Genomic DNA, 24,706 nt, shown 5'->3' with positions numbered 1-24,706 from the left:
TACTGCCAAGAATCCACTTGCTTGGGCTTCATATTAGACAAAACACTATCTGGAGAGAGTGTGGCATTAAAGAAAAATGTCTTGCTCAAATATCCACTGTAATAGAAAGAAACACTTGGAGGGGACACTTGCCCAATGTAATTTTGATTACACCTGTACATATTTGTGCACTAGCATCCCTAATATCCCACAACCTTAATTAGAATTGCCCCGTGTGTGTGTGTGTGTGTGTTTCCATCTGTAACTCCACGTTCAGCAGTTGTTCAATTGTCTAAAAAACATAATACAAAAATCAATAACGCATGTACCTTGCCCAACATCAACTTTATCACCTTCAGATGTGTCTCTACTTCTCATAATCCCCAAATGTTTAAAATATTTTCCCAAATTTTGGCCTGTAGGCGGCTTTGTCCTGTGATGCGATTTATATCACAAATGGGCGTCGACAAGCAGCACACTGCCTGCAAGCAGAGATGGAGTGAGGGGGAGGGGGCAGTTCCAGAGAAAGCAACATCACGGTCTGTCTGCTTCACACCAAGGGGGACTAACAGGCACACACAAAGGTGCCAGGCCCCCGCAGGGGGCTGTAGGCTAGTCCTTTAAAATAAAGTGTCTCAGAGTGGAGGAGAGAGTATTAAAATGTGTATGGTTCGCAGGATGTTGTGCCTTAAGGATTAAAAGATGGTAGTATGGAAAATGACAGTAGTTATATGGAATGGAATAATGTTGTTGTGTTTTTGTTTTGACCTAGAACCCTGTTACGATCAGAATTACCCAATGACCTGTTATGCCATTAAAACGATTTCAGGTGCTCGAGAATGCCTGAATATTGTTGATGTTTTAAAGGTGATACACCATGAAATTTCACTTTTCCTATTTTAAAACCTTTTTTTGGGGTCCCACTAGCACCTTCTATCCTCACAAAGTCCCATTTCTGACCGTTGTGTCTTTCTCTGGTTTTGAGAAGGCGAAGGTTAAAAGTATCCCACGGGTTCTCAAAACAGGCTGTCCAGATTTGCTGCCGATTGTGACGTCATCTGCCGATTGTGACGTCATCACAAAAAAAAATCTAAAATATTTAAAAAAAAAAAAAAAATCTTTTTCAAAAATGTTTTTTTTTTTTTTCAAAAAGATTTTGGGGGGTTGGCGCAGTTCAGGCCAAAGGCGGTACTGCAGCTGAAATTCTCTGAAAGCCATTCAAAAATAAGAGAGGCTCTCTATTCAGGAGTGGTAATTTAGCCTCAAACCTTTTGAAAAACGTTTTTGGGACATAAACAATATGACATAAATACTTTTTAAATGCATGGTGTATCTGTATCACCTTTTATTCAGGAGTGGTAATTTAGCCTCAAACCTTTTGAAAAACGTTTTTGGGACATAAACAATATGACATAAATACTTTTTAAATGCATGGTGTATCTGTATCACCTTTAAGTCAACAGTATCTCTCATGTTTATTTCAGAACATTGGGCCGGTCTCTGAGATGGAGGTGTTCTGTACACACACAGCCTTTATTTTTTTGTTTTGTTGGCACCCTGCCTGTCTCAAACACCTTCTCACACAAGAGGAGGGAAATAACATCCCTTACATCTGGAACATCTGTTCCCACAAAAAGAAAAATTGTGTTTTGGGAATTAAAAGTGCACTGGCATACTGTCCTGTTATTATCAGGTTATTGGAGAGAATGCAGTGTTTCACACTCACTGAACAAACCTGTTACTGGAACCCCAATCTACACTGACCCTCAAAAACATGATGATCAGTTATTATGATTATACTTGGAGGAAGATTTAAAAAATCACACTCGTGTGAACTGAGCGGTGGAGGCTGCGTGTGTGTGTGTGCGTATGTGCGTGTGTGTATGTGTATGTGTATGTGTATGTGTATGTGTATGTGTGAATGTGAGTGTAAGTGTGCCTGGCCGGATGGCCTGAACAACAGCGCCCTTCCATTAACATGTGTGGTCAGAAAAGGTACTGCAGGCTACATACAGACAGACAGACAGACAGACAGACAGACAGACAGACAGACAGACAGACAGACACGCACGCACGCATACACACACGGCCACGTATAGGAGACGGTGTAACCACCACTCAAAAAAAAATAAGTGTACAGAAAGTGTTAAAATTGGGTTTTTATGTGGCCACACCCACCAGTTCATTTAGTATGCCTGGTTGTCTGACCCAGCTGAGGTTAGCCCCACCCACAGTGTTGGGTGAATGGTAAAAGGGGAGGGGATGAGTTTATGATATCATTTAACTCTTTTACTGCTATTGTGGTGACCCACATTGACAGACTGTGATAGACATTCACCAAAGAGGTACTGTGCCTTTAAAGGTGATACACCATGCATTTAAAAAGTATTTATGTCATGGGGCTGTTAAGTATGACATCATTTTGTAGGCAGAGGAGAATTTCTGCCCCCAATTTCCGTGAATCTTTTTACTATTTTTACTATTTACACATTTTTCTTCTCTTTGTTGTTGAAAGGAAAGTGATAGAATTATACTTTATTTTTGTCTCGGATCTGTTGAAATAGCGAGGGACAGAAAATGCTCTGGGGGCAGAGTTCTCCTCTGCCTACAAAATGATGTCACGGCTTAAAAGCCCCATATTGTTTATGTCCCAAAAACGTTTTTCAAAAGGTTTGAGGCTAAACTAGAAGAAGTGCTCTTCCGAGCACATGTCTCCACAGGCCACGCGTCCTGGTGGTGCTATAATAGGCAAATGTAAAAAGGGTGGCATGTGTTCTTCACCAATCTTAGACCTTTCATGGCGCCACCATGAGGCTGATTTGAACATTTTGTAGTGTAATTTCTTCCTTGGCCTTTTGCGAATGTGCGTGCACTATTTCATTACAATTGCACGCTGTGTTTGATTTGAGGCATTTTGTTCGAAACGGATCAATCCTGCAAAGTTTGGAGGCCAATCTTAGCCAATCAGGATGGAATATTTAATATGGGTCTGATCCGTCTTGATCATATGACTGTAGAGATACTGTGTACTGATTTGTGTTAATTGTGGGTAAAATCTGAAGGAGTAATATCCAAAAATGTGTCTTACAGAAGTCGGCCTCCTGGTGGCGCTATAAAAGGCTGATGTGAAAAATGCAAGGAAATGTTTTTTCCTTGGCCTATAGGGAGTGCGCTTACAAAGTTTGAAACTGATCGGTGGAGTTATAGGTAAAATCACAAATTGGCCTGTTATAGCGCCACCATGAGGCTGATTTAAAATTTTTGAAGTGGCATTTCTTCCTCGGCCTAGTGGGAATGTGTGTGTGCGATTTCATTTTAATTGCACTCTGCGTTTGTGATTTGAGGGATTTTGTCCAAAACGGACCAATCTTACAAACTTTGAAAGCCAATCTCAGCCAATAAGGATGGAATATGGACAATCAGACAGATCCATGTCGATCACATGACTGTAGAGATACTGTCTACCGATTTGCGTGATTTTTGGACAAAATCTGTAGGAGTACTGGCCAAAAGGTAGTTTTGCACAAATTGGCCTCCTCGTGGCGCTAGAACAGGCCCATGTGAAAAATGTGGGGCAGAGGTTCTGAATTGGCATCCAGGGAGTGCGCTTACAAAGTTTTAAACTGATCGGTGGAGTTATAGGTAAAACCACGAATCGGCCTGTTATAGCGCCACCATGAGGCTGATTTCCAAAATTTGATGTGGCATTTCTTCCTCGTCCTAGTGGGAACGTGTGTGCGCGATTGCGTGATAATTGCGCTCTGCGTTTGTGATTTGAGGCATTTTGTCCAAAATGGACCAATCTTACAAACTTTGAAAGCCAATATCAGCCAATCAGGATGGAATATGGACAATCAGACAGATCTGTGTCGATCACATGACTGTAGAGATACTGCCTACCGATTTGCGTGATTTGTGGACAAAATCTGTAGGAGTAGTGTACAGAAATGTGTTTTGCAAACATCGGCCTCATGGTGGCGCTAGAACAGGGCCATCTGAAAAATGTGGGGCAGGGGTTCTGAATTGGCATCCAGGGAGTGTGTGTGCTCATTTTGGCAGCGACCGGGCCAATGGTGCCGGAGATTAGCTGGTAACAAACTCGGAGGACGGACGGACGGACGGACGCACGGACGGACGGACGGATCACGGACAGGGGCGAAAACATACTCTCCCTCAGCCTTCGGCTGGTGGAGACAATTACCACTCCTGAATAGAGAGCCTCTCATTTTTGAATGGCTCTCAGAGCATTTTCAGCTGCAGTACCACCTTTGGCCACATACAGACAGACAGACAGACAGACAGACAGACAGACAGACAGACACGCACGCACGCACGCATACACACACGGCCACATATAGGAGACGGTGTAACCACCACTCAAAAAAAAAAAAAGTGTACAGAAAGTGTTAAAATTGGGTTTTTATGTGGCCACACCCACCAGTTCATTTAGTATGCCTGGTTGTCTGACCCAGCTGAGGTTAGCCCCACCCACAGTGTTGGGTGAATGGTAAAAGGGGAGGGGATGAGTTTATGATGTCATTTAACTCTTTTACTGCTATTGTGGTGACCCACATTGACAGACTGTGATAGACATTCACCAAAGAGGTACTGTGCCTTTAAAGGTGATACACCATGCATTTAAAAAGTATTTATGTCATATTGTTTATGTCCCAAAAATGTTTTTCAAAAGGTTTGAGGCTAAATTACCACTCCTGAATAGAGAGCCTCTCATTTTTGAATGGCTCTCAGAGCATTTTTAGCTGCAGTACCACCTTTGAAAAATACAAATCTATGGCACCACCTCTTTAAGGCAGCTTGCAAGATAAAATTGTAGACCCATAAGGGTCCCCTGGTGGTCCCTGAACCCGACGCTGAGAACCAGTGGTCTTATTCCAAATTCACCTCACAGATATTTGTGAGCCAGACTCGCTCAGTACACAATCTAGAGGTCAACAAAGTAATCATGCATTTTATAGATTTTATAGATTTCTCTTTCTACTTCAAACTATGATTCACCTAAAAGGTAAGAGTGCTAAACAGACTGTGAAACATCAAGACTTACTGATGGGGAACTGGCTGTGGATCGTTAAAGTTGTCAGTGGAATAATCTGATGCAATTTTAACCTAGAAGATATTTTTTTTCACCACAATTAGCAATCAACTGTACTAGTGCAGTAAGTAGATGTCATGTATGTACAGTAGTATGCAGTGCAAGTTCTACCCATAGCCATGAAAGAGCAGCATTGCTGTCACACTCCCCATTTCCGCCTAGCCTTTGGACATTTTCCCACCATCTCTCTCTCTCTCACCCCTCACAAGCCCCCCACACTTTCACACACACACACACACACACGCACGCACGCACGCACGCGCGCGCGCGCGCGCACACACGCACACACACAGACTCTCTCTCTCTCTCTCTCTCTCTCTCTCTCTCTCTCTCTCTCTCTCTCTCTCTCTGCCCCCTCTGCCTCTGTGTGTGGAGTGTGTTTTGCTTCAGGCTACACTCTTCGCTGGCTCCCGTCCTCGGCTTCCTACACACACCTGCACACATGATCGGCCCCCGTGGTTAACTCAGCTCATCATCGCCTTGCTGTACTTGAGCGCCAATTTCCCATGCACTTATTGTCGGACCAGTTAAGTACTGGAACATCGGTCACATTCACGGCTGCTTAGATAATTATGAGTATTGTATTGCCACAGATAACAGTTGTCTCCTTCTATTTCACGCTCCTGTCAGCACACCTGCCTGTCTGCCCGCCTAGTTGTTTCAGCCTCTCTTGTTTATCTGCATGTGTGTCTGCCCTGCTCACCCTCCAGCCAAAACATAACCTCTAATCCTTGCTCCTGCAATAAACTCTGTACATGTGATTCATGCCTGGTCTCTATGTTCACTGGGGTCACCATTACCGTAACAGCAACATGTGATTACTAGTTGTGCGTCATGTCTTCCTTCCTCTTTCTCTCATTCACATTCATCGTCTCACTTTCATCTTTCTCTCTGTCTGGGGCTATTGGGTATTGTCTGAAAAGGTACAGCACGGCAGTAGGGGTAAGGAATTTAATACAGGATTCTGATTACATAATTCACAATGCATGCAACCAGAGTAGACATGCTAAATGGAGACAACCATTACATCACAATGTTATACAGCCGAGAGAGAGAGCATAGATATATATGTACACATAGAACGTACTGCACTGGCTGCTGCTGCCGGCTCCATGCTCAAGCTCCCTCAGCCCTATGTTCCCTCAGCCCTATGTTCTCTCAGCCTTATTCTCCCTCAGCCCTATGTTCCCTCAGCCCTATGTTCCCTCAGCCCTATGTTCCCTCAGCCTTATTCTCCCTCAGCCCTATGTTCCCTTATCCGCCACAGGCTTAAGGCGGATCTTGCTTTAATACAGTATCTATACATGCATATTTTCATGCCTACAAAGTTGTGAATAAATTGAGAGAGAGCCTTGATACCAAAACGTATATACAATATCTCTGCTGTGTCCTCTGGAACCTCAACCCATACTTCCACGCCGACCCCAACACCCTGAGCACAGCGCATCTTCTGCTTGTCTTTCTGTATGCCCAAAGATATATTCATGCTCAAGACAGTACATATTCCATTTCAAACTGTCTACATATTCCATTCCTGTCTGAACTGCATTTGATATTTTCTGCAAATATGATCTTCTGCTCTTGGCAGTGTTGTTTAAGTGTGGTAGACTGGTTATGGCTGTGAACAGGCAATGACAGGTTGATCGTGGGAGAAATCCTATGGCTATTCTGCCATGACAGTGTGAATGTGAACTTCACGGTTACTCTGTTGTTGAACACAGTGTATGGGGAATGAAAAGCAATCATTATTGTCCTGACTGAATCCACTTACACATCCTCTGCACCTAGTTTCTCAATCTCTGTAAAGTGCCTTGGATGAAGGCGCTATATACTGTAAATGCACCATTTAGCATTTCGTTTCTGAATGACCTGGCCAACACTCACTGCCTTGGGAGAGTTCAAATGTTTTTATATCATTAGAAGTTCAGCCTCACACCTACATGGCACCGCAGATCCAACCGATATGTCCATATATGGGCGTATCAGAGGCACCCAGGGCACACATGCTTAAATCGGTGTTGTTCATCATTATCATCATCATAATGGATGAATTGAATTTGAATCAAAACCACACAACTGATAATACATGGTTTCTGTTGTGTCTGACATGAGTGATTTTTGAGCGGTGGTCACACCGTCTCCTATACGTGGCCGTGTGTGTGGGTATGTATGCGTCCGTCCGGCCGTCCGGCCGTGTATGTAGCCTGGCAGTACCTTTTCTGACCACACGTTAAGGGAGGGGCGCTGTTGTTCTCACACACACACACACACACACTGCACTCTGTGGTGGTGGGTAAGAGGGTGCTGTTGAGACTAGCCTAAACCACCGCTCAGTTCACACGGGTGTGATTTTTTAAAATCTCCACACATGTGCATTTGACATGATTCTTGTTGAATCTGTGGCTGTGCATGTTGAAAATGTAATCTCCATAATATCTGCATTTGGATTCTTGTGTGTGACATCATGCATGTTGATCTCCATGTGTGCATTTGATTTTTGCTGTGGCTGTGCATGTGGCTGTGCATGTTGAAAATGTAATCTCCATAATACCTGCATTTGGTTTGTTGTGTCTGACATCATTGCATATTGATCTATAGTGCATGGTGTACCGTCCGGATCGCCTGTTCTGGACAACCCGGGATTCTCAACCAACTCGGGTCGATAGCGACACGCACGCAGAGTTTGCAGTCGGACGGTCGTACAGTTCTCAAGATATGTGAACTAAAGATGGATAGTTACATTACAGGCGGACAGTACAGAGATATCATGCATTTAGTGCAAGACGCTGTGTGTGTGTGTGTGTGTGTGTGTGTGTGTGTGTGTGTGTGTGTGTGTATCTAATGTTAGAACATTATCCCTTTTGTTCAATCTATTGTTATTCTTCTCTGTGCCTCTCCTGCGTTTTCAGCCTTACTGCTGTCACTGCTATATGACATCTGAATTCCTCCCCAGGGATCAATAAAGGATTCTATCTAAATTAATTCAATGGAATGGTTGTGCCGATGTGGAATGGGAAGTGTCTGAGGTGTTTCAAAGCCCAGAGAACAAGGCTCAGGAAGGCGGTTTTCCCTGAGGCTGTCAGAGCCCTGAACAAGGACAAAAAAGAAAAGTAGAAAAACAGAAAAGCATGTTCCTCGGAGCACAAGTCTCCGCCATCTGGATTGTAAACCCAGGGCCCGCAGACATTGGACGGTAGTCATACACACGCAAATCTCACTTAAATCGGTGTAGCTACAAAGCTTGTAGATCTGCTATTTTCGACACGGTCTCCACAAACCCTTTTCAAGATGGGGCTCCGCGTCCAAATACATACAGATTTAGTACATCAAAAATGCTTGAATGAGAACCATTGGAATACACTAACCAGAAACATGACCATCTACTGTAGCTAGAATGTTAAACAGGACTTGAACCCTCAGAACATAGAACGGCTATTATCAACAAAACTGTTTGGTGCAGAGGGGAAAAAAAGCAGACCAAGCACAGAGCCAACTACGGTCAACTAAGAATTATTTAACCCAACACAAACCATTTAAAATACACAGTCCTACAGGGCCTGGTCTTGTTCTAAATAGAACAAGTTACCACCACATTTTGTGTATTTAAGAAAAAAAGTAAATGTCTGACAGTTTTGTGAGGTGTATAAAAGTGACTGTTAGACGTTTATGCTTACAAAGTGCTGTATGCCATTGCGTGAATTGTATAAACTGACTAAATGTGCCACAAAGGGTTGTTAGAAGAGCCTTGGAAGATGACAGAAGCTTTTATGTCAGTTTGTTTCACACTTTCACACTCTTATGCACAGAAAATCCATGTACTGTAATTAAATCACATATTTAAACGTACTTGCCTTGTTGTTCTTTTCACTAATGATAAGGTGTAAGAACAAGAGAGACTGGGGGATAGACGGTTTTCTTTGGCTTGAGCCTAGTAATTATAGAGGGCGGAATTCATTACCATTTTGGTCTATGATGGTGACAACTATGAATTGTTGTTCTATTCATAGACCTGAAAACTGAGGGGCGAAAGACAATTAGCTCTGAAATCAAACACCTGTTGGGGTGTCCGGATGGTTTCATGATCTACCCTGGCAAATGTATAGCGGCATATCAGAATAAAACAGAGCAACTTTCACTTGTAGTTGAGTAATATTTGACCTGGAGTACCTATACTTTGATTCAAGTACTGGGGGTTGAGTACTTGGCCACCACTGCACCATTAGAAATAAGTAACTTGTAACTACTTAAACCCTCAAATCCACCAGGGGTAAATAATTGATTTCCTCATGTTTTACTCAATGCTTTAAATCTGGCACTACAAGGTTGAGACCATAGACTGTAAAAAAATCTGGATGAAGGGAACCGACACATTGGTTTCTTTCAGAATTTCTACAGACACGTTTTAAAGCCACTTTTTCTGAGGATTCAAATCCGCCATCTTGGAACTTTCGGTCCCGAAAACGGCTGCTAAGGGCGGGTCTTCACTCGGTAGAACTAGTAGAAGCCATAGAAGCATACTACTACCAGGGACGTGTTTGCAAAGCATGCTGGGAAAAGCATTTGTCTAGGTTTCCAGAGACATTTTCTAAACTGTTGGGAGCTAAAAATGCTAAATATGTCATATCCATGTGTCTGTCTCGGCAAGCTGACTGTCATACCGGTATGTCTGAATTTGATTTGTCAGTATTTGAGCCTAAACCATAACTGTATAGTGCTTGGCTGCTAGCTTAGGGTTGAGCTCCCTCTCCCAGCTGGTCTGAAAGAGAAGAACTCATGGTAATTTTGAGATTATATTGTTTATCTTCTCTAAACTATTCTGATTATAGTATTATCAACATTGTTGCATATATATTTAATTATGCACTTTTATGTTGATATTACTAAACTTTGAACAAATCATCTGAGAAGAAACCCTGAAACATTTCTGATTTTATGTTAATGTCAGATAATATTGGCATTGTCATTCTCCAGACCAGACCATGCATATCTAGGTTGTATTCATTTAGCAACCCAAAACTTGGGTTATATTGACTACAATCTTGGGTCATTTTAAACAAATAATTTGGTTATTTATTTGACCCAAATTATGGGTCAACATTCATAACCAAATTTCTTGCGTTAAAATAACCAAACTGGGCATCAGTCCCTATTTGACCCGTGAGTTGGATCAAAAATAACCCAAGTTGAGTTGTTTTTGACTCAGCAGTTTTTAGAGTGCAGACGCGTTAAACAGCATTTTCGGTTCAGTTTTTAGTCCGGTCCAGAAGCATTCGTGCTGTCGTTCTTACAATACCTATGTTTTCTGTTTCTAAAATGTATAGAATGTCTTTTTGTGCCAGAAACGCTAACAAAAGTTGGATAGCATTTTGACTACAAAAAGGCAGGCGCTGAATATAATTGAGAGCCTATCCACGGGTTTCCAACGCCCCATAGTGCATTGCGCAGACGTTGTACCGAGCTTCCGGCGCCGCAGCCGAGTGTGATTTACAAGCTCACAACGGGCTGCATCTGCGACGTGACGTGAGCTTGTATGTCTGCTGTTAAACCGGAAGTGTGGTCCAAATAATCTCCAGTCGCCTCCAGCAAACCAAAAATGTTCATACTTTTACTCAAATACATTTTGAATTCCGGACTTTTACTTGTAACATAGTACTTCTATATTGCAGTATTGATACTTTTACTTAAATAAAGAATGTGAGTACTTTTTTCACGCTGTGCTGGAGAATGTAAACAAAGCAAGAGCGGACATTACGTCACTTGATTCTCTGGCAGTGCGTCACCGCCACCTAGCGACATGGCATGCTACCCTGTAGTAATGTCGATGTGTGTCCCTGAACAAGACTCTTAACCCCTAATTGCTCAACCGCTCTTTGTGGGCAGCGAATCAGCTGGGTTGGGCTGAAAATACAGAATTTCCCACACGGGAGGAAGTAGGTAACGATTATTATTATTACTACATCATTTCATTCCCTGGTCCATCTTCGTATAAACACTGGAAAAAAAGTGACAATGCAACGGTGAGGTCCCGGGACCTCGCTGTTGTCGTCTGCACGGGGAATCTAGTTTGCTTTGTGTTTATGCTGCTGGAGGCAGAATATTCATCACCTTGCCATCTGCTCATCCATGCTGCAAAGCCAGCTAGCAGGTGTTGTGACTCTCATTTAGACCTGCAGGAAGTGCACCCTGGTTCAGTGTCTAATTGGAGATTGACTTTTCCCAGCTGAAGTCTATTATTCTTCCTACTGTAAACTTCACGCTCATATAAATGACTGTGTGTGACAGCAGCATTGTCCTATTAATCATTTGATTTGATTCCATGTCTCAGCATTTCCAGGCATTTTCTCATCTATCAACTGGAACAGCAAACAAAACAAGCTTTGCTTAAGCCTCAAGATATACCATCTATGCTTCTTTTGAACTGCTCCTATATTACTGCAGCTGTCAGGCTTTCCCTGCAACAGAGCCACTGTGTGTAAAGTTCGGTTTAATTGAGGCCGGAAGCAATACTCACTGAGGTGCAGATCTTGTAGCCCACTCCAAAGTCGAATCGACACTGTTCGTCCATGGAATAGTTGATGCCAGGGAGTTCAGGGAGCTGAGGCCAGTCATGCTTGAAAGGGTCGTCTAGTAGGCAATCATAGGAGCTTTGAGCGAAAAAGACAGATAAAGCACACATAAAGTAAACATGTGGAAATGGATTGCTTCCATTGAAAAAAAAGGGAAGATGGCGTACACTCACGCACGCACGCACGCACGCACGCACACACACACACACACACACACACACGATTGACTCACTTGACTACAGAAAACTCTTCGATAATCTTATAGTAATCCAATTTGCGAGGAATTTGGCGCTCAATTGAAATTTTGGTCAGTTCATTCAGAAGGTCTTGACTCTCTTTGAGAAAGATTGAAGATGACCAAACATAACATACTGTATGCATGGGTTTGAGTTAAGAAATGCTTCTCTCACCAGAAGCTATTGTTAAAGTATTACAGTACATTTAGCTAACGGTGGCTCTTTAGATCACTTGTTAATGTGTACTGTACCTTCTGTTTTCTAAATGGAAGGTACTGGGTTCGTGCCCCACACCCGACTGAACTCTACTGGGACCAAGGAAGGTTAGGCAGGAACAGACAACACCCGGAAGTTGGCACACCATGGGACGCCGCCATGACACTTTTTGGGTGGCGGAAGTGACGAAGTGCTCATAGACGCTAATGTTATTTTGGGTGGCACTTCCGCCACCCAAAGTGTCATGGCGGATGGCCATGGAGCCTAAAATGACGTCGGTGTCCTTTCTTTCTTTGATCTTCCTTGACTGGGACAACCATTGGCATGATGGGTATACAGTACCCTGTCAGCAGGCCTGTTGTCTGACGAATACTGTATATATCCTAGCTGTTCTCTTGTAATATATTTCTTATCCTGCACCAGTTAAAAATGTTATTCGGATGTTAATGTACGCTCTTGGACTGCATTTTTAGAAGACTAGAGCAGCACCATTCGGAGGGCGGCTAAATCAGTCTATGCAGATCGGGAACGATTTCAGAGTACATGTCCCACCTATTGTTCAATACAAGGAAGGCCGTTGGGTTCAGTGTATGCCACACAGACAGACACAGGTATGATTAATGAATAGATACAGTACATGATGTTCCTTTACATTGTGTTCATTGCTAACACACAGAATCATTCGTGCTGTCGTTCTTACAGTACCTATGTTTTCTGTTTCTAAAATGTATCGAATTTCTTTCTGTGCCAGAAACGCTAACAAAAGTTGGATAGCATTTTGACTTCAAAAAGGTAGTGCTGAATATAATTGAGAGCCTATATATTTTTTCACACCCATTGTCACAGCGTCGATAACACTTAGGGTGCAATGCTGTCCTTGCCATTCTCTATCACACATTCATTGTTCACAGCAAAATGGAAAACTCTATCCCTGTGATCTCCACATGAGCCAATCGTCGTGGTCGGTGGAAAACCTTCCTTTTTTGTTATTCTAAACACAATTTAAAGTGCGAGGCGTTGTGTTCTTGTATATCCGCTATTTTCACTACTTTGTTGGGCTTTAATTTACCAAAGAACATACACATTTGTAACTTGGAGATACAAGATTTCTGCCCGACAGTGACGCAATGCTAGATGAGGCACACAGTGTACCTTTTCACTGCAACGGTTGTAAAAGTAACTAATTATATTTACTCTCGTACTGGACATAGTTAAAGCTATACTATGGAAGTTGCTCAACTACTGGTCAGTAGCGGTATTGCTTTTTTCTGACGTTTTTCCCCGGGGTCGCCGCAGACCACCGTAGTGGGGTTAAGTACAGTCATTCTCAGAGTTATGGAAGTCCTTGAAATTGAAAGGTGAAATCCTCTGCCACAAACTATGCACGCATAGGGCTTCTAACCCGTATGAACTAGGCCGGGCATTCACGAATAGTGATTTTTAGTATTCAAATTATTCGACCTCAAAGTATTCAAATAGACTACTGGTTGAGAAACACTGCTGGACCGGGCTGATGCGCGCGTCATAGCAGTGCGCGCTGACTTGCCTGACTGTATCAACTCTATGGACTGGATGCTTTTGTTTACCTCCTGCCTCTGCATGCATGCTTCATTGCTTGACACGAAAGCTCGCTTGTTAATGGCAGCCTGATTTAATGTATATACAGATGAATGGAAATTCTGATGATGATGCAAAAAAAAAGAAGACCAAAAGATTTTGATTAGAGGGACTGATCAAACTCACTTGATGTATCTCTTGAGCTCCTGTCCACTGCACATTGACCAGTGGTAGCGGTGGAAGGCAGCCTGGACCAGAGGGGCCATGACACTCCCCATAGCCGTCTCGTCTCCACAGCGGTTTCCCTGGCCGTCATGCTCCATGCCCAGTCTGGTCCCCGGAGGCAAAAACAAAAGAAAGCATCATGTCAAAATAGAATAAGAAGAAATCAACCCCATTTTGAAATGACAAAACATTAAGTTAAATACAAAGTGTAATCCAGAACCTTCCATAACCTGAAATATTCCAGAACCTGTGATTTTTTTTCTTTTCTGTTTACAATAATGTAATGCTTCCATTATAACCAAAGCCACCTCGTTGTTTGAACATGTGTGTGCGTGCTGGCAGGCCGCCTCACACAAGAACATAATTGGGCCTATATGTTGTTAAATGTACTAGTTACAATGGGGTTTGATTAGATTTAGTTTTTTTAAATAATGAGATTTTATTTTATTTTATTTTATTTTGCTTCAACCCGCGTATGGCTGCTCAGATGGTCACGATGGGGAGTTTGATTGATTGATTGAAGAATTCATTAGAAGTTTGCAACAGCACAAATCACTGGTACAAGGTCAAATAAAAGGAGATCCTAGTAAGCTTTACAGCTTATTTACACATCTCATATAACATTGAAAGACAGACGGATTTGCTGTACAGTATATAATGTATAGACTCTTGTTCTTTTTTTCTATCTATAAACGCGCAAAATCTCTGCATGCGTGCGTGTGTGTGTGTGTGTGTGTGTGTGTGTGTGTGTGTGTGTGTGTGTGTGTGTGTGTGTGTGTGTGTGTGTGTGTGTGTGTGTGTCACGGCCAAGCACACAGACTGGTCGCAATCAGCGGGGAAAGAATACCCTGTTGAGCTTGACTCTAGTCTGGCACTGTGAAGAAAGATTTTTTGATTATTTTCTTTCAAACCGTAAGATAGAGGGGAAACACCCCTGCCCTCTCTAACTTAATTGGAGTGGATCCAATTTTGTCTGAGTTGCACCCAAGGTCTCCCCTTTACAATCTACACATCGGTTTTCACAACAAGAGCAGTAAGGGCCATGGGCCTTTACCAGGGATTTTGGTAATTTAATCTTGGACACCAGGCACCAGCGGATAAATGTCAGTCTATCTCATAAGTAGATCCCTTGGGGAACCGCGGTCAATACCACTGCTGAGCAGCGGCAGCGGGATCTTGCCATGCAATACACCTTCGGAGTGCTTCACTTCTAGAGACTCCGACTCAATAACCTATACAGTACAAACACCTGCTCTTCTCTGCAGCACGCAGTGAATCCCTTCTGTTTTGCTGTTCAGGGTTCGATTTGTAAGAGAAAGAAAGAAAGAAAGAAAGAAAGAAAGAAAGAAAGAAAAACACTTACTGTAAAACCCATATGCGCTTTTGTACAACAAATCGCAAAAATAGGCGCTCAACTGTTCTATTTTGGAATAAAAAGAAAGAATCTTTGACACAATTTCCCCCAAATAAAGATATCAGGGTTAATTAACATAGTTAATATTATCTTTAATTAAATTGTTACATACAGTAAATATCAAACATATCAGGTATGATAGAAATTAATTAATGTTCCACAAGGATGAAGGATTTGAAGAATTGACAAAGATTTATTCCAAAGAGGCAAAAAGTTGAACAGAGTATACAGCATTCACAGCATCAGAGGAGCAGGCCTCCTGGCCTGTCCTGTCAGCCCCTTCCGGGCACAACCCTCTCCTGCACCATTACCATACAGCTCTTATAGTCCAAGATGCTATTCTAACATGTTAACATGGTCTTATAAGGTTATGTTCTAAAGATAAAGCAACATAGACATAGTTACACACAGTACAGATTATGCTGACAGAGTGAAGTAAGCATAGATGGGGGAGAGAACTCAGCTGTTAGATTGACAGCTGCAGGTACATCTAAATGAGTAGCCTTGTGAGATTTTCTTTAGACTAGATACACATATTTGTTACTTTTATAAATATGTCTACCACACAGGCAGTCTACATTTCCTAATAGGAAAAAACACCTTTAATGGGTGAGAAAGAATATCAAATCTAAAAGAGAGGGGGGGATCGTTATCACGTGTGTGGACGTGTGAAAGTCGTTAATAGCCAACTGACACTGTCTAATATACAGTATGAATATTCACAAAATACTGATACTCCTAAAAACAGTTAAAACAAAGTAGCATGACTTGCTCCATCCAAGCGACAAAAAGTGACAAGCTAGTTAGCTCAGAACTCAAAAGAAAGTTTCCAAGCTCGCTGGCACTCCCTGCTTCCCTTATGTGCTGTCACAGCCTCTCACATTTGCTGTCAGCATGGTACTGTACAACCCCAGTCCACTGTGTGGCCTGAACAGCCTCCTGTCTAACCAGATGGCAGTCATGCTTTATTCACAGCCCTCACTGGCATGCTGGAATACTTTGCTTAATACTTTCACCCACACTTGCCTGTTGGTGAGCGAATTTTAAAGGGGAATTTCGGACTAGCTGTCTTACCATGTTAATTTGATGAAGATGATGATGATATCCATGAACGATCATTACATCTGACTTTCATAATGGGATGCATAAGAGTTTTGTGTCTGTGCTGCTGCTCTAACAAGGCAAACTGACATGAATAGATACCAGTCAGACCTAGAAAGTTACATTTTTCCCAGCTTCTAACACTTGTTTATGGATGAAATAATCAGATTGCCATAAGAAAAGCACTGCTACGAAATTCCCCCTTTAATCCATTTAGGCCTAGAATTATTGAATGCTTTAACCAGTGAAAAATAGCAGATATACAAGCTCACAGTGCGGCACCGAGTGCCGCGCTGCAAGCTTGTAGATCTGCTATTTTTGAAAAGGTTGTGAAAATGTATGCAAATCTTTGACTATATGTACTTTCAAAGCAAACGTTTGTAACTCAAATTTTGCTTCTGAGTGGTCCCTGGAACTAAGTATTTTGAGATGGGGGTCCATGGCCAAATAAATATCATTTTGGGGGTCCTTCACATGAAAAGGTTTGAGAACCACTGACATAGTAGTCTCTCAGGAACAGACTAACTGAGCTCCAGTTGAGTGAAAAGGACCTTTTCTTTGACGATGGCCAGCCAGATTGCTGACGTAGAAACATAGGCTTTTCAAAAATAGCAGATCTACAAGCTCGCAGCGCGGCACCGCTATTTTTCACTGGTTAAAGCATGCAATAGTTCTAGGCCTTAACACAGTGGTTCCCGACCTTTTGGGGATCAGGGCCAACTTGAAAATCTCAAAGGCGTTCGCGGCCCGCCCATCTGACCAACGCGGTCAGCTGATTGTGCCTTTTTAATAGCATGTTTTTTTTTTTTTTATGATCAATCAGTCGATTGTGCTGGATCAATGGAACTAACAGCGGATACTTTGACTTCCTATTTATCGATATCACAATGAAAACAATATTTTCAAGGTTGTAAATAAATAAATGACATGATTTGTTTTGTATACCGGTATATGTTTTATATTATCATTAAAGTGTTTTGCCAATTATTTGGGGGCCCTATTAAAAAAAGAAGAAGAGATGTGAGCTCTCAAAGATGTGAAGAGGAGATGACCTAAAAGTTAAAACATGTTTCTCAACCGGTTAAGGTCTTAATCTCCTCAATATCCTCATCGTAGTCCAAGTTGCACTGATTTAACATTTTGAAAAGTGACAGCAGCCATTAGATTGCATGTTGCTTGATTAACGTGTGTACTGTACGTCGCTCTACAAACAACACAGTGGCTCCAATTACTACACATTAAGCCTTCCAGTTTGTTAGAAATGACAGATGGTGAGAAGAGAGAACTACTCAGCATGTTTATATGGCTAGTCAATCTGTGCCATTAGCAGCCATTAGATTGCATGTCGCTTGAATAACGTGTGTAGGCCTACTGTATGTCGCACTACAAGCAACACTGTGGCTCCAATTACTACACATTAAGCCTTCCAGTTTATTAGAAATGACAGATGAGAGAGAACTACTCAGCATGTTTATATGGCTAGTCAATCTGTGTGCGTGTGCGTGCGTGCGTGTGTGTGTGTGTGTGTGTGTGTGTGTGTGTGTGCGTGCGTGTGTGTGTGCGTGCGCATGCAAAATCTTAAAAAATACAATGGATCAATTTTTGTTGTTATATTGAAAGGTTGACCTTTTGCTGTTGCTAAATGTCACATCCAGAATCAATGCTGGGTTCAGCATTATCAATTACAACAGGCAGCTTGACCTCCATGGTTGCCCAACATTGATATTTCAGATATGTTTTACAAAGTAAAGGCTGAGCATACATTGTATAGAGTGTAATTTGCAGTTACTGTATACCTTACCTCAGAAATAAAAATGTATTCTATAATTTAAAATAGAAAAGATAAGAACAAATTCTTCAATATTGTGTGACGTTTTTCTCTGAGAAAATCGCATTGTGAACCCAGTATCGTCGTTTGTATCTCGAATAGAATCATGATTGTCATTTCATCCCTAATTAATTATGACCAACAACACCCGGTGTAGCCTTGAAAAAGTCAACCGGGGTGATGAACCTGCAGCTGCTAAAAACTAATTAACAGGAGTAGGCGTCATTCCTTTGGGAATAACCTGTCAGGTTACCAGACTCACAAGCAAGAGCTTCAAGATTTTCAGTTTCCCTCAGTTTCCCTTCCAGTCAGATGTCATTTCCAAGGACGTCTACGATGTTTGCAGTAGCGTTCAATTAGAGTCTAACGTCCTAATTATTTTAATCCACCATACGTAAGTGCATAAGTCAGGTGCGTGAGTGTAAGTGCGTGCTGACAGGCTGCCTCACAAAAGGACATAATTATGTTGCTAAATGTGCTGGTTGCAAAGGGGTTTGATTAGATTTTTCTTTTTATAATGAGGACATTTCTAACTTCAACCATGATGCGGGGGGCAGTTAGGTGCTACGTGTCTTGCTGTACACTATCCACCTGTTTCCACGGGAATTTACTGTAGAATTATGTGTAGGACACATCCGCTAAGCGTGTAGAGAACAGCTGAGAACAGCTGACATATAAGCTCACGCCGGGTCGCAGATGCGACCGCAGTGAGCTTGTAGATTGATTGATTGATTGAAGACTTTATTAGAAGTTTGCATAGAAAATGGTACAGTTTCATGATGTTACAGTTCACTGTTACAAGGTCAACTAAAAGGAGATCCTAGAAAGCACTTAGACAGCCTCTCTATTACGCTATGGCTGTGGGAGTCGGTATGGAGTGCCATGGCATTAGTCCGAAGGTTCATTAGTCCGAAGGTTCATTAGTCCGAATTTGTTAAGAATACTATGCCTAACTCTAACCCTAACCCTAACCCTAACCCCAGTAACCCAAACTAAATTCGGACTAATGAACCTTCGGACTAATGAACCTTTGGTCTTATGGGCAGTCCCCGTGCTATGGCTGATAGGCCACTTTACTTAATTATCAGAGAAGATGGAAGGACATTACCGTCGCTCAAACTGTGGACAGATCCCTGTGGATAAAGGGATTTACAGACACATTTAATGAACATACTCAGTGGTGCTTTGGGATTTTCTTTTCAGGGCGTACAGTCATTTATTGACATCACATGCACGCGTGCGCACGGCGCCTCTAGAGGCTATTTAGAAAGAACGGATCTCAGCAGATCTAATGGTAGGCAAACAAAAACTATGTTTTCTCGTCTTAATTACATTTGCATTGTTACTTAAGATTTTATTTTCTAAATTCATTTAATTCAATGATATAATACAGCGCTGCAAGAAACAAAGTTTGCTTTGAACGAATCTTAAACAGTAGCCTACATACCACATAATGGATCCATATATGAGGACGCACAGACATGCACGCAGTCACCGCTGGAAACCTACACAGTGGGTGTTAATGTATCCATATGAATAGGGGACTTGGGCTTGTGAATCTAGGGGGGATGCGCTGCAGACCACTCACTGGTAAACCTGGTAAACTTGCTATGCAAATATAGCCATTTGATTAGATAGGCTATGTATGGCGCGTCGTCATTCAAATCTACGGGGACACGTTCTAGCATGCACAACACTGTTCCGTGCCGTCCGTGCGCGAGCATGTGGGAAATATATTGGCCACACAGCGTCCAGTCACGTCTGGCCTCGAAAGCACTACTGAACATACTGTACTGGTTGCCATATGCTCAAGGCCAGTATGTCTGCTTAAAAGGTCCCTGGTGTTAGAGTCACACACATACGGTAAATCCTCAGGAAGAGGCTTTCCTTCCCCACTAAACACAATTACTGACCAAGGCAGGCCACACAGACACATAATGCACATGTGCACGCAGCCGTGAGCACGCACACGCACACACACACACACACACACACACACACACACACACACACACACACACACACACACACACACACACACACACACACACACAGAGAGAGAGAGAGAGAGGAACTTACACATGTCCAGTCTCGTGGGCGACAACAAATGCTGAGGAGAAGCCATCTTCATGGTTGAGGGTGCAACTCCGCACTGGGTGGCACATGCCTGTTACTGGTGCATAACCTGGCAACAGGAAGGAGAGGGATGAGTTGACATGTCAATGGTGGAAATGTGTTTTTGATCTGATTTATAGTGGTCTAAATAACACAAATGGTTAGAATATTCACTCATATATTTTTTTTGTATTGCAATAATGTCAAGTGAATTGAATTAGGACAGGGTGATATGACTCAAGACCATTAATTGGTTATTATCAGACTAATCGATTTAGTCGACTAGTTCGAAAAATATACATTTTGTATCGATTTGTTGATAATACAAAATTTGGACTCCCTAGAATCCCTGTTAAGGACCCCAGGGGATCACCGGACCCCACTTTGAAGACCGCCACTGCAAACTATGGGGAATAAGTTGTGGTACAAGAGTTCATGCTGCGTATTCTCTATTTGAACTTTTGCAATATCTGAGGCTATTCCTTGTGCCAGCACTGAGATTCTGGCAGGTCATACAGGTCTCATGATATCTAACCTTTAGCCTTTAGCCCCTTGCCTTGCACACTGAGTCTGTTTTATTACTCACACTGAAAAGACGGACGGTGAGTAAAAAATAAATAATAAATAAAACACCTCTATGACCTCTTGCAAACCAACTGTACTCTGAACACAGTCTGCATGATGGTTTTCAAAAATTGCGAAACAATTTGAACCGGAGATAATAATTCAGGCCAGTAGTCATACACCCACACAGTTCACCCTCCGCACACACTGCATGCATACATACGGTATATGCACACGCATGCACATGCATGCACGCACGCAGGCACACACGCACACACACACACACACACACACACACACACACACACACACACACGCACAAAAGAGTCATGGACAGTCAATTTTGACTGCGGTGCTTACTTTTCTGTCTTACTCTTTCCTACATACTGTACCATTAAATCTTCTCACCAAGTGACAATTGGTTAGACTCCTCAAATGCGCTATGTATGCGATAACGTCTTGCTGCGCGGTCATTATGGCTTATATGGACACGACGGGCTGATAATTATCAGCCTGAAGTGTTTTAAAAACAATCTTCAGAGCAACATTTAGTCGAAATGTTGGATACAGCACTAAATCCACGCAGTGCAGCCTGAATGCAGCAGGTGTCCTGAGCCTTTGATTAGACAGCAGTGAATTATAGAGCGGAGCGGTCATTATACGCCTATAATTCACCGCTGATTTCAGCGATTGACCAATCAGAATCAAGCATTCAACCAAGCCGGGTAATAAGGTATTGTAATAAACTAAACAGGGAGCTGCCCATCGGTCTGACGGCCCATTATCTGGATGTCCCAATTGTCCATTATTTTAATGTAATCGTGGGATTAGTTAGAATGTGTGCTGTCGGGCACCCGCTGGCCTACTGGTCCAGGCGGCAGGCGCATACCACTTAGGCATTGCCACATAGGCATGGATAACTGGCGGTGTCGCCAGTTCGATTCCCAATCCGGCCGGCCTTTGCCGCGTGTCACTCCCCATCTCTCCCCCCATTTCCTGTCAGTCTACTGTCCTATCAATAAAGGTATAAAAGACCAAAAGCAAATCTTTAAAAAAAAAAAGAATGTGTGAGACTAATGGTACTGTACTTCAAACAATGGGCTGTCGGACGAATGGCATGAAACCATGAACAATTTAGTCTGCAAATTCTTTAGATGCCAGCTAACGAACAAGACGCCAAAGGTGAAACATTAAACATTATCAGAGAATTTTATTAAAATGTTTCCTGTATCCTTTGTGTCTGCATCTGGTGCACCAATTTCAGAGCATCATATTCTGTTTAACATTATTCTCATCTTTGAAATCACAATCCAAAGTGTATCCATAACATTAACTACAGTATGGGGCTCAGCAGGGCCGTTTGGGAGAAATGCGGGGCCCTGAGCGAAGTCCAACCCCCCCCCCCCCCCCAAGCGAAGTCCCCCCCCCCCCCCCCGCCGAGCGCGGCCGCGTTTTTTTTACTTGTACGTGTGTGCGCAAATGATTTTTTGTGGCTGTGCATCTATAAATGCTATGGAATTATGCTGCAACTCTACCTCTAAAACGGTAAGAAAAGCATGTTTATTCTGCTGCTTTTAATTGTACACGGCCACAAAGCAGTCAAGCAGACTCCTGCTGAATGAATGCAATAGCTGAATGGGACCATGTATTTACTTCACTATAGTCTATCGATCAGACACAAGATTGTCATGTTGTCAGATGATGGGATTCCTCATAACTTTGTAGAACATTACCCTGGCCTTACCTCGCGCAGATATGATGCTCTCTCTCTCTCAACTCTCTCATAAGTAAGTAACGGAAGGGAAGGGAACGCTGAATCAAGTTGTAGGATCCCGTCTGCGTCTCAAGACTAGATACAGTATTAAATCCCATAGCCCGAAGGGACAGTCAGCCGTTTCACTGGTTGTTGGTGGTTGTCAGGGAGATATCACGTGCCAATCGGTTGACAGGGTCTGTCTCCGTCCTGCAGATTGTGGTGTTTGTGTGAAGATTTAATATGATCAAAACTAAATCAATTAACCAAGCCTAGCGCGGGGCCCTTGCAGGTGCGGGGCCCTGAGCGACCGCACCGTTCGCTCTACCCTAGAATCGGCCCTGGGGCTCAGAGCAACCTTTTGGTGAGCAGGCATATTATGTGTATTATGTATTATATAGTGAAGCGATGAAAAAGAACGTCTCTCGACCTTCTCTGCGTTTGTGGAAGCAGATTCAGAGATACAGCCGTTTTTTTGCATCAGCATAGAACCGGAGTTAATGGAGAATAGACGCTCCATGATGCTGGTGGACGAGTTGCATGATGGGATATGTAGTGTTTTTGCTCACCAGCCGCTACCGCAGGTTCCGTTTACCTTTCAACCATGGTAACCAGGTAAGAGTCGGCTCCCATTCACCTTTGACCCTAAGACGCCTGGGGATGTCTTAAGGAAAAAGTGGCACGCAAATTGCAGGTGTGGCTAGTTTTTGACGCAATGCCTCAAATCATAAACACAGCGTTCGATTGCTGTGAAACTTTTCACGCACATTGGCTGAGGAAGAAATGTCATCCTTTTCATATTGGCCTATTATAGCGACACCAGCAGGCCAATTTTTGCAAAGCACATTTTTATTATTGTATAAAATGACATGCTGCTGCCATTGCTGGCCCACAATAATCTACCTGACCTGGTGGAGACCTGTGCACTTTTTCTAGTTATTGTATATTTTATTCAATGTTTATCAGACAGGCCAGGCCACACAGGCAGGCAGACCATCAGCAAATTCCCCAAATATCCTGCCAGCCAGTCCGGGCCTGAAATTGTCAGATTACATCGTATTTTTGCCAGGAGAGCGAAGGTTATGGTGTGTGTGTGTGTGTGCGTGCATGCGTGCGTGCGCGCGCGCGTGCGTGCGTGCGTGCATGTGTGCGTGCGTGTGGACCTCAATTCCTGAATGTTTCTCAAATCGGATAACAACACTGAAATAAATAAAAAATATATAGAATTCCATCAACGGTGAAAATGGTCTGTCTGTCGTTTGCGGCAGTTATTAAAAATTATTTCATTTCAAACCATGTCATGCAGCCAACAAAGGGGCGCTTCACGTCCCTGCGCTTTTGACATTCATTTATCATACGTGATCAAAATCCCGCCATGAAGTGGAGGAAACCCTGTGGAATAAGTGATTGTTGGATGATTTCCCCACAGACTGCACGGAAGTTCATTCTGCTTTTGATTAGTGACTTCCTACGGGGAGCCACGGAGTCCATTATCCCCTGATGACTTTCGTGGCTTGAAGAGCTAACGAAAGCTTGATGAGGGAATTATGTTTGTTGACAGTCTCTCAGAAGACACTATAAGCAGCCATCGGCGAGGATGTGTGTCTTTTGTTATTTGTTTTTGCTTCCACGTACTGTATATTTGGCTGGGGTTTGATGTGGCTACATATCATCAAAAGCAGGGGTGGGCAATTATTGTTTCCATGGGGCCACATGAACAACAGAAAATATCGTGGAGGGCCGGGCCAAAAGGCAGTGCTCCCCGCAAGATGTGCTACCCGCAAACTAAACACACAGCTTTACTTGCGACTTCAGTAAATAAATACTTAGCAGTCCAATTTTTGTTGAAAACCCGGCATTCAGCATCAACTTTTCTTTTTTTAGCCACTTTAGCCATTTTTGATGGGTAAGGAAGGTCGTCTTGAATTGTGACCAGTCTGACCACCTGCTTGTTATTGCGTCCTTATGTACGTGAATAAAAAACTTTAAAAAAAGCAATGCAGCTGTAGTCCAAGCATGAGGTAAAATTAGAAAATGTGTTT

General features: G+C 42.7%; 1 protein-coding gene across 1 annotated transcript in view; it reads right to left on the bottom strand.

The window, feature by feature from the left end:
- adamts3 (ADAM metallopeptidase with thrombospondin type 1 motif, 3) overlaps positions 1-24,706 on the bottom strand; it is a gene marked incomplete at its 5' end in the record, with an annotated part of 177,804 nt that overhangs the window by 49,680 nt on the left and 103,418 nt on the right. The window contains 3 exons of the mRNA XM_080739631.1: positions 11,601-11,733; positions 13,851-13,994; positions 20,312-20,417. Of these exons, the coding sequence (XP_080595757.1) occupies positions 11,601-11,733; positions 13,851-13,994; positions 20,312-20,417 (383 nt within the window). The remainder of the gene's footprint in view (positions 1-11,600; positions 11,734-13,850; positions 13,995-20,311; positions 20,418-24,706) is intronic.

Source organism: Nannobrachium achirus (genome assembly GCF_963921795.1).
Source record: "Nannobrachium achirus genome assembly, chromosome: 12".
In the NCBI taxonomy this organism is placed as follows: Eukaryota; Metazoa; Chordata; class Actinopteri; order Myctophiformes; family Myctophidae; genus Nannobrachium; species Nannobrachium achirus.
The sequence above is the reverse complement of the archived record's forward strand: the minus strand, read 5'-3'. Positions and strand labels throughout refer to the sequence as shown.